We start from the raw sequence: 11,059 nt of genomic DNA, 5'->3' as shown, positions 1-11,059 counted from the left end.
TAAGGATGTCTCCTCTTATCATGCCACCTTTTGTTGGTCATAAACACCTTTACAGTGTTTCCCTGAGATGTCTGTTAAACAGTATGAAGAGGAGTTATCGAGTGGTTTCAGCACCACACACAATGGTGGAAGGCTGTGTTCAATCATAGAAATAAAGATTAGAAAAGTTACACACGCATGCCACAGAGTCCAACTGCACAACAGCTGAGAAAACCATGGAAAGCACATCCGTATATGTGCTTCCTTTTATCTTTTGGAAAGTTTGCCCTCATCCATACTACAAAATAAATTGGGTATGAACAAAGATGTTTATAATCAGAAAGTATCACCAAGCCAGAAATCTGTGGACATGAATTCTATTTGTCATGGATGTATTTCTATGACTAAATTATGTAAATGCCAGGACGTTAATTCTCCCCTTGATTTGAGTATATAGAGGTCAGCTTGTTAGCACAAAGTCATTATTTTGAATTCAATCTCCCACTAAAAGCAGACGGTTGTCCCCACTATGGAGCTGCTCAGTGGGCAGCAGCAGAGGACTGTGTTTAGACAAAGAACCCTCCAGGTCTGTACATTCAGAACTACATTGCTGCTGAGGACAAAGAACATGGATGTGGATTTTCCAAATTTAATATCAGGAAGGTGGCCATTAATTCAGAATGTTAGATGTGCTTCACCCGAGAGTGATTTAAATCCAAATATGTACATTTACGTCCAAGCTCCCTAATTCTTTTAAGTTTTAAGTTCACATATTGGATAAGATTATTTATTGAGGTGATATTATTGAATTTATGTGAAAATGTTTAAAAGTGAAGCTACAGTAGAAATTCTCTTTGGATAGATTTAAGAGTTTAAAATGCTGTAATTCTACATTGGGTGATGACTAAGATCAGAAATGTCAAACACACCAATGTTAAATTAAAGGTTCATATTATATATATATATATACATATATGTAAAAAAAACATTTTAAGTTATATTTGAAGCAGTTTGAGTTATCCATCATCCAAAGTCTTTGTTGTGCAAAAGTCAGGCTTTTTGTTTCCTCACATATTCATAGAAAAGAGAAAAGAAGACCATTTGATCTCTATTAATCAGACTTATATTCGCTTTAGATGGAATGCATTTTTGCACAATGATGATTCTTTACAAAAAACTGTTTTACTGTACATATGACATGTGTGTTGTTTTAGGATGGACTTTACCAAATGTGAAGTGATCCTTTACATTGTGTGGCAGACTCAACTATTTAACTTTAAACAAAGATGTCTCTTGGGATACACTACATCCATAAAAAGAAAGACCAAAATGGACATGTCTCTGGCATTTCAATCTAGGAAGATCTCAAGTCTTGGCAACAAATGTTATTTAAAAAATCTTTAACATTTCACTCTAAATTGGGCCTTTTCAAATAAAATACATATTCCCCGAATCAACAGGTGAATGAAAAGCATTCTTATTTATTATTATTATATAAACTATTTCTTTCTGAATAATGTAATATTTTTATAAGACGTAAGGTCAGCATGTGTAAACGCAGCAATATTTTAAATACATATTTCCTATTTGCTAAGGGAAGTGCATTGCATAACCAGGCAGGTGACCGGATGTTTTTGCTCCAAGTTATATAAACTGTCTAATGGCTGATTTAGCAACAGAAAAACGTTTTCCACATTTCATAAGTTCAATTCCCTATGCACTGAAAGGATGGAGTCATGTCTCGATATCCTGCTTATTTATGCAAGCAATATTGCAATATGGGGTTGCTATAGTTTTGTGTACCCGCTACTGGGGGAAAAAATCATTCATTTGATAATCAGTTGCTCGTATATTTGATCTTTTTGTAACTGAACATTAGGACAAATTCTGACATTGTCCTTGTTTTGCAGTTTGGTAAAATCTCAAGTGCAACCATGCCCATTCTGAAAAAGCTCCCGGGAAGGTCCAAGAGCTGCCAGGAGTTCCCCAGAGTGAACGGTGAACTGATCCTGCCCCGGCTGGACTTAAATGATCTGAATGACCTGAAGGACCTGAACAGGAACTTAAACCCCTTCGAGGACGTGGACCTGTACGACGACGAGAAGCACGGCGGCGACATGGGCCTCATCATGGGGGAGGTCAGAGGCAACCTCCAGCTCAGATCCTGCCGCGACGGAGAAGAGGAGGAGAACGAGGTGAACGCAGAGAGGCACGGGGCCGGGAACCCCAAAGGGAAACCCCTCAGGGGGACACTGGAGCGCATCTGTGGAGTGTCGCCCCTCAAAACCCTTGGAAAGTTGGGAAAGGGGCTGCGCATATCAGGACGCAGCGTATGGGGCAACAACTCTCCCCACTACACCCCCGGAAACTCAAACAGTCTCCCACCAGAGAGGGAGAAAAGGAAAGGACTACGCAGGGGCTCCGAAGGAATTATGACCCTGCTCCGGTGAGGAGGGGTTGGGGAGGAGGAAGAGTTAGAACCTGAGAAGATTCTAGCTGTAGTGTCATTGAATTGTGGATTTATGGTATAAAATAGTAAAAAGTGCTTTAGCTACTGTGGATGACATGTCTAGTGGAGTGCACACAAAAAAAGTAAAATGCTGCCTTTGATTAAGATATACTTTACTATATTACTATATAATATATATATATATATATATACACTATACTGAATAAACCCAAAGAACCACGAGATTAAAAAGGAAAACAAAAAGATGGAGCTGTAGAAAACCCTTTGTTAAGGGCTAAAAAAAACAAAAAACTGTAAAGTAATAATCCAATTCAATTTATTTGTATAGCCCAATATCCCAAATTTGCCTCAGAGGGCTTTACAATCGGTACAACATACTACACTCTGTTCCTCTGTGGAAAACTCCACAAAAAAATTATAATAAGAGAGCCCTTTTGAATAGCTCTAACAGTGTGAAGAATTAGCCTCCGAGTCCCAGAGGAGAAGTTAGCGTTGCTGCTGGTCAGTGATAATAGCATATAGTGTGCTTATTTCCTGAGGCGTTATGTAATATGCAACTTGTTGATCTACGGAACCTCTTTTGTGTTTCAGCGACTTGTTGATTGCGATTATTATTAACCGAGGCAGTCATGCTCACAGTTTTGTGTTGAGTATGTGCCATTCCAAACATAGCTGCTACTGGGCCAGACTGTCGAGTAATTACAAACCTCAAGTCTCTTTACTGTTCATACGTTCCTGTATATGCAAAAATCACGCGGTCTGATAGTGTGCCTTGTTTTCTCTACGGGAAATCATTCATTTTCTCCATTGCTGCTGTGGAAACTGTGCAGGATTACAGGTCGACGCAAGGAGGAGCGCAGAGAAAGCCTGCCCTGCGGGACCCTGAGCACAGATGGCGAGGCGGAGGCCTCCAGACGGCCCTCCTTCCTCAGGATGGTCAGTCTGGGCAAGCTGAAGAGGGAGTCCATGTCAGACAAGGCGTCCCAAGAGGCCGAAGAGGAAACAGAGGAGGAAGAGCCGGCGGTCAAAACCAGAGAGCCCCTCTCAGGTAACAATCAAGGAGGCATCAGGTGTAAAAGGTCCAGGTCAAAAGTTTTAAAACCATGACCCAGAAGAATCTGTCTTTTGCAAGGAGTTCCCCTTAGAACTTTGCTCTTCCTGGTTAAGCTTCGGCAGTACTTCCTCCAAATCCTAGACAACTCTCTGATGAGGCTGAGAGGTCCCCAGATCCCTGAGACACTGGGTTCAATCACCACCAGACTGTGAAATCAGGAAATGACCGCACTTCCTGCCACCCCAGGTTCCTCTAGATAGAGGTTCGATCAGGCTACTTTTCACAGGCTCCACAGGGACCCTCGCTAGGAGTAGAAGAGAATCAGCAACAAATAAGCCAGTCAAGCACACGCACAGCTCCTCAATAACCATAAAACAGATCTCTCAGTTTGCTGGTCAACCCTCCGTTTTGTTGCAAATAAACACAGCTGCCTTTTTTTCTCTTCTTCTCCCACCAGTGCTGGAGATCCTACAGTTGGTCAACAACAGGGACCTTCTCCTGGCTGACACACACATTCAGGAGCTGGAACGAGAGTGCGAGCTGCTGTCTCTCCTTCCGACTGCGGCTGCTTCGACCCTCACTCCTACCCTTAGTCCCAGCACCCCTCCCAGTATGACCCCCTTATCATCCTCACTTTTCGATGACTCCCTCAGCTCCAACGCATCATTGGACTCAGGCCGGCGGAAGGCCAAGGACGTGGAGCTCCTGTACGAGGCCCTGCAGAGGGAGATGTGGGACGTAGTGCGGGAGTCTCTCCGCCAGCCCAGTGCTGGGCCCAACCTCGGGCTGGTGGTGCTGGTGATCCAGCAGGAGGAGCATGCCGATGCGACCTGGGCCCTGAGAGAGGAGACTAAGCCAGAGCAAAAGGCCCCCCAGATCCAGCCCGGCCAGCGTCCCCGACGACTCAAGATGAAGTGGAGGCAGGCCGTGATGGAGGCGGCGGACTGGAGCCTGCCGCACCAGGCGGACACCCAGGCGGGCCAGCTGGCCTCGTACCTGGAGCGCCTGAGGAGTCGGATGGTGGACGACCTGGATGCAGCGAGGAGGAATGCCGTGTCCATTTACCCGGAGGAGTTTGCTGCCTTCCAGGTGTACGTGGACAGTTACCATCGAGCCGTGGCCAAACGTCTCCGGACCATCACCAGGGGGCCTCTGCAGATCACAGATGTCTACTCTTTACTGGACTGGTTCTACAACATCTACAATAGGTAGGGTGCCTTATCAGACAGTGCACCTCTCATGCAATAAGGTAAGGATGATACTACAAACCTGGAAACTGGACTTAATTAGTAACGAGTTCTCACTTTTGACCAGGGATGTCCTAGGAACCATTGGCACAACCGCACCCATAAACTATGCTCCACTGGAGCCCATCCTGCCCCAAGACACAGTGGAGCGTCTGGAACAAGACTGCATCAGTATCGTCAGGGTGAGAAATGCTCTTTTCACAAAGTTGTTGTTCTAGAATCTAGATAGTAGACAGGTTTTAAATTCACACTGTGATTTTTCAGGAGAAGGTGACCATAGAGCTGATTCAGGTTCTGGATGAAGAGGAGAGGCGATGGGCCCAGACCCTGCACATAGAGGAGTATCAGTCCCACCTAGCACGCTCAGTCATCCAGGTAAGTTGTCATTTTCACTGTGAAATGTCCATTTAGCCTAAAATGCAGCTGTCTTATCGCTCGTGCCTTTCTCAATTCCAGAGGTTGAAGGTGGACTTGGACAGATCTACATCTGTCAACCAGTTTCTAGGGGCAAGAGTGGCTCGTTGTAGTCTCGTTGGACTGGCTGACTTTCTCTACAAGTGAGTATATGCAATCAGTGAGGCATAAATCAGTCAGGAACTGTTTGCTGAACTGATTTAAGGATATCTTGAATACAGAGCAGGGGGGGGGGCAAACCCCAGTGTTTTTATAGGATTGGACATGATTGCTCAATTCTAGACTATATTTGCATTCAGTAGGTTTTCATAAAAGCTCTGTGTCCAGTTTCCAGAGGAAGGCGGAGATGTTTCATGAGACCCAGGCAGAATTTGGAGACAGAGGGGACGGATATGTCTCCAGGACCATAGCTTTGGTGAACTGCTGCCCTCCTCTCAGGTAGATTCATTATTCAACTGAAACAAATTTCCATTTCCTGCAGCAATTTGTCCAGCTTCCTTTCCTCCTGTGTTTCCTTAAGATCCCTAGTGGAGCGCTGCAGGCAGTGTGACCCACAGGGCAGCGAGGAGACGGCGCAGAGAGCCAACTCCTCCCTGGACAGGATCATCAACCAGTCAGTAAGGGTGCTGACCGACAGGCTGTTTGAGCACATCAGGGTGTGTAAGCCTCATCGCAGTCCTTAAAGCGGAACTATGCCCATTTTAGAAAATTCAGTCATGTTGGTCCTACGGTAAAAGAAAACTCCCAAATCCAAAAGCACAAGCTTATTACAACCCTGCTACAGCCTCAAATGGTGGATTTCTATTTTTGTCAGAGCAATTGATTTATTGATTGCTGTCAGGATGTGAAGAGAATTACAACAAATACAACAGAAAATGTTTTTGAAGCAGCTAGCCATCAGAAGAGTACTTGAGTAAATGTCTTCTGTTAAATCAGAGATTGGTCTGTTGTCGTTCCAGCCTTTCTTTGACAAACTGATGAAGAGAAAATGGCTGAACAACACCGAGGCCTTTGAGGCCATTGAAGCCACCATTAAACAACACTTCAAGAAGTTCAGAAGGATGGACTCTCCGCCTTATCAGGTAACACCTGTTCAATGGATCAGGGGTGATGTTTAACACTTAACAGCATTTGCTTGAGGGTCATATGTAACAAGTCAGTGATTGGTTGTTTTAACTGACTGACTGACAGACCCTGGTGGGAGAGGTGCACCGGCGGGTCCTGGTGGAGTATGTCCGAGCCATCATGCGGGGACGGGTCATCTGTACATCTTCCAAGATGAGAAAGAGAATGGCTTTCCGCCTCCAAGATGAGGCCAAACAGCTGAAAGGACTCTTTAAGGATCTGGTAAGTCATGTCATTAAAGCCTGGATACCCAATGAGCAATGAACTACTCTGCAGTACAGTCAAGACCTCTAGAAGGAGAATTAAAACCCAATGCATTCAAAACAGAGCTAATGATTGCTTTTCAGGAAGCCCTGAGTATCATAAACAATTCCAACTTGCTGATTCTTAAAAACACGGAGCAGAGCTGGCGCAGGGAACACAGAGTCTGACCCTTGAGCTTCCTAGGTCAGAAATAACTCAGACAGTGTTGATACAGCAGCGAGCTCTGAAAAATGGCTGCCGTCAGTTAGATGGAGATGGATGGACCGGGCTTACGTTAGCACTTGCCAGAGGGGGGAAGTTAGTGTAAAACAACTGGGCCTGACAGCGTGGCATTTGCCCCCTTTCTGTGCGCGAGTTCAAACAAGTGTCCGTCACCTCAGCTGACAACAGGAAGCTGCTGTGTTCAGGAGGAACTTCCTGTTCCTGTCAGCTAGCCGGCTTTGATGTGGCGCTAGGATGGCCTTGATGGCCTCTTTTGCCATGGAGTGTCCGTGGAAAACGGAGGGGGTTGAGTTTTTAATGGCTGTCTAAAAAAGACTTCGTTATTTTTAGTGGATGCCAAGCCAGAGAATTCTGCTTTCTTTTTTCTGAATGTTTGAAGGAAAAACACGACCTAGAAAAACAGAGGTGGAGCTTTGTTATTCACTCAGTAAATCAGCTAAATGTTTGGCCTCTGGCCTTTAAAGGCATTAATCTGCGTTTCCTCTGAAGGCTTCTTAAAAGCACACAATTAATCGGGTGAAGAGGTCATTTGGACCTGTTTTTATGGCAATAAATACTTGTTGTGGTCCGCTAATGAAAAATTGTCGTTGCGTTCTTTGTTCCTCTCTGCTTCAGGAATCAAGTTCCTCCTGGTTAGACAGCATCATCTGCCACCTAGCTGATATCATTCTCCTGGAGGACACTCCATCCATCCAGATGGAGGTGGCTGTCCTGGTGAAAGAGTTTCCAGATATACGGTGAGCAGTTTAGCAAATTAACAGTGCTGGGACATTTCTGTTGGAACCAGGAAACAGATCCTCTCTCTACTGTACCCCCGAAGGTCCTATATTCTTTTATGCTTATTGCTACACATTTGCGGTGCTGTTTTTGGCACTCTGCCAAAGCATGGAAAAAGTAAGACTGTATGTTTTTTTTCTTTTTTCACAATGGATCAAAACAAGGAAAAGGAGTGCGGAAACATATCTAAATTAACGGTGCTATTTTTGGAGAGACTAGCGGGTCTGTTTTGAGAATGGATGAGGCCTCGAGGGGATGGAGAGAGAGGGGGGGGGGGCCCAAAGAGGGCTGTTTGTGCAAAAACTCAGGTGACGGTTGGCAACTTACGACCGCGCGTGACGCACAACTCTCAGCAGAGCAGACAGGAAGCTGACGCCGAGTACTTCCTGTTCCTGCCACCCTGCAGGAGACAGACTGGTGCCACACTTGGACTCAAAGAGGGAGAGGTGTGGAAGAGGAGGACAAAACATAGTAGTTCAGACCTGGAGACATGCTAACTCACCGCTTGACTCACCCCTTTTGTTTACCGCATGGCATCCCCTGCTGGTATTTTAGGGGATCAAAGGCTGCCACCCTTTCTTGAGTTTTTCTGGGTGCTTCGTTAAACTGCAGCGGAGTCCGTTCGTGCACACTTTGCTGTGCCTACACATGGGCATACAAGTCAGCGCTTCAAACACAGACCCTCTTTTTTCAAACGTGTACTTTAAATGCCAACTGCTAACTCGATTGCTTCGTAGATCAGACACAAGCCGTTGAGAAGCACAGCTTTTGGGTCCCAGTATCTTGACACTTCATATGACACTTGCTTTCGTTTCAGCGAACACTTCATCACTTCAACACAAATTCATCAAAAACAAGTGGAGATTTGATGGTTTGTTGTCGAACCCAGTGAGACTACAAAATGTCATCACTAGAGCACTAGTCCTCTAGCTTAGTGATGGCGACCTGAAGTCATGTGACCCTGGTGTAGTTCGTTTATAGCCTAACGTTAGCATTTTTACTTCTGGTGATTTCATTCACTCTTCAAAAATCATAAAAAGTGGTGTTTATCGTTAGCCACATCACGGGGCAGTAGTAATTGACCTATTTGAAGTTATACGTAACGTATTCAACTTAGGTCATGCATGTAACATAGCTAATTTACGCTCGTAACCCAGGCTACATAACAAACATTATTTAAACCAACCATGATCCTTTGCTTAACCGAACCAAGTTTTGTTTCAATTCACAACGTTAACCACATGCTTGAATCTGCGTGCACAGCTGGTACTCTCCAGCGGTCATGCATTTCGTTTTGGGATTCATTTTTCACAACCTGGATAAACAAGGATTGCAACGTAGCAAGTACTATGCGTAGTTAAATGCAATGGGGCATGATGCTAAAGTTGTTTTTAGAAACCTGCAAAAAAAGAGACACAAGCAAAGAGAAAGAATTATAAATAGATATTTAAAATATGTACAAACACAAGTTGTTCTTATTATTGGCTTACATCCAATAAATAAAGCATAAGTAATGATTTATCAACATAAAGACCCTTATGAAATGTGCCCCTGTAGAAAGTGGAACCAAATGTTCTGTTCCTTCCCAAGAACAGAACATTTGGTTCCACTTTCTACAAAGGCTCTGACTCAGACAGATGCGACGGCCTTTGACGACACCAAGCAGACCCAATTTCCATTAACACCCGTCTCACCCCCTTTCCTCCCTGTATCCTTCCTCCCAACAGGAAGAAGCACGTCTCCACCCTGCTGAATATAAGAGGGATGATGCGGCAAGCCGAGCGCCAGGAGATCCTCAACATCGTCAAAGACTTTGAGTGCCGCAGTGGACTGGTGTGCCGGGACCGTGCCCTCTTCTCCGACATTCCCATCACCTCAGAGGTGCACTGCATCAGCCTGGGCCTCCTCCGCCTCGCCATGACCGTCTCCAACTGGTTCTCAGAGCACCGTCCCAGGCGGAGCCGCGGGACGAGGGGCAGAGGCACGACGCCTAAACCTGTCGAGGGCCAGAACATGGAAGACGTGAATAAACACCACAGAGAGGACTAGCGGCTGGCGTTCGTGTTAAGAGAGCGTTCACAGGCACACACTGTGAAGATAGCGATGAGATGTACATGCACCTTGACCAGAAACTGATTGCACCAAATATTATTGCCAGAAACTTGAGCTCAGGTACTGCTCGTACTGTACACACTCACTGACATTTCTTCATCACCACATGTGCATTTTTTTAATGTGAAACAGACTGCGCATCGTAATAATCACAATGATTTCTTATGCTGATCTACAGAAGCAAACAAGTGGTATCAAATATCCTGAAAATGTAACTTCTTCAGTCTTTTTTAGCTTTTTTAAAAAGCCCCACATCATTGCAAAAAACAACTGCTATCAGATGCAATATGATTTAGGCTGTTGTTTAACATGTATTTACCCAACCATATATACCCACTCTGGTATATAGACCACATGTATGCAAGGATATAGTGTATGGACATGGAAATGTGTTGAACTCTCACTGTGAATGAAATGGATCTGTTGCTGGAAACATAATAAAAACCCATTGACTGGGTAGACTAAACAGACCCATCTGCTCCGTCATTGTGTCCTGCATATCGGTTTGTCAACTGTTGTACAATTAATTGTCTTATTCTGCCTACTTCTAACTTTAGGTGCCTCTGAACGTGGGAGCGTCAGACACTAAGTCTACAGTTACGTTAAACAAAAGCACTTCAACAAACAGACGATGGTGTGACGCAGACCTACATGTACACTTCATGCCTTCATTGTTTATGTCGAGGATTTGGCCGCTTTGTTCTGAGATCTTGAAATATATGGCTCCGCCGCGGCTGCTATGTGACGCTCTAACCGCCGCACAGCGAGCATGGGGGTCACGCACCCCGAGGCCAAGAACGGGATGTTTTTAGATAAACAAAGATTTCCTGTTGTCCACCGAGGTGCCAACGGATGCTTTTATTTGAACCAAGTTTACGTTATGCGCTAGGAGGGAACTTCCTCTCTGCTGTTCAGTGTGCAGTGCAAAAGCAGCCACGGAGCCTTTTCATGTCCGAAGCTGCTCGTCGGCTTCTCAAAACAAAAGTCGGCCGTCCTCAGCAGGGGTCATTCTGCACAGTGACCTCTCTGGTTTTGCTGCTATTTTCAAGGTGTTGGATTGTACGGCTGGTGGTCAAACAAATTGGCATATCATGGTAAAACCTGGTCATGTGTTTGAGCATCTCATCGTCACCGCTCAGCAGTGAGGTCAGTGTGGTAAAGTTTAGTCGCAGGTCATCCAGGGGACATGATGGTCCTCAGTTGATCTTGTTGATCCTATATACTCGATATGTTGCACCAACAGCTGGTACATCTGTTTAAGTTTGGAAATAATTTAGTAATAAATGTATCGTTTTTTTAGTTTTTTAGAAATCTAAATCCCAGCACAATCAGATCATTAAGAGAAAAGTGTTAAATCCTGTCTTTTTTCTTCGATCTATTTAAGTGTACCACCTA

The 11,059-nt window shown here is 44.8% G+C and overlaps 1 protein-coding gene across 1 annotated transcript; it reads left to right on the top strand.

The window, feature by feature from the left end:
• The first annotated feature begins 1,913 nt into the window (after positions 1 to 1,913).
• exoc3l2a (exocyst complex component 3-like 2a) lies at positions 1,914 to 9,601 on the top strand. The gene is made up of 13 exons (XM_076101350.1): positions 1,914 to 2,425; positions 3,280 to 3,497; positions 3,961 to 4,042; positions 4,097 to 4,711; positions 4,818 to 4,932; positions 5,015 to 5,125; positions 5,207 to 5,307; positions 5,492 to 5,602; positions 5,685 to 5,820; positions 6,124 to 6,246; positions 6,356 to 6,511; positions 7,391 to 7,512; positions 9,280 to 9,601. Exons 1-13 carry the CDS (start codon positions 1,914 to 1,916, stop codon positions 9,599 to 9,601), a joined length of 2,724 nt encoding a protein of 907 aa, XP_075957465.1.
• Positions 9,602 to 11,059: the final 1,458 nt, after the last annotated feature.

This window comes from Anarhichas minor, unplaced genomic scaffold (assembly GCF_050575085.1).
Source record: "Anarhichas minor isolate MPS153535 unplaced genomic scaffold, ASM5057508v1 ptg000027l, whole genome shotgun sequence".
Classification (NCBI taxonomy): Eukaryota; Metazoa; Chordata; class Actinopteri; order Perciformes; family Anarhichadidae; genus Anarhichas; species Anarhichas minor.
This window is presented reverse-complemented; position numbering and strand designations above follow the sequence as displayed.

Coding starts and splice junctions, on each gene's coding strand:
- exoc3l2a (XM_076101350.1), top strand. CDS start 1,914: ATGCCCATTCTGAAAAAGCTCCCGGGAAGGTCCAAGAGCTGCCAGGAG. Junction 4,933..5,014: donor ACTGCATCAGTATCGTCAGG/GTGAGAAATGCT, acceptor GTGATTTTTCAG/GAGAAGGTGACCATAGAGCT. Junction 5,603..5,684: donor AACTGCTGCCCTCCTCTCAG/GTAGATTCATTA, acceptor TGTTTCCTTAAG/ATCCCTAGTGGAGCGCTGCA.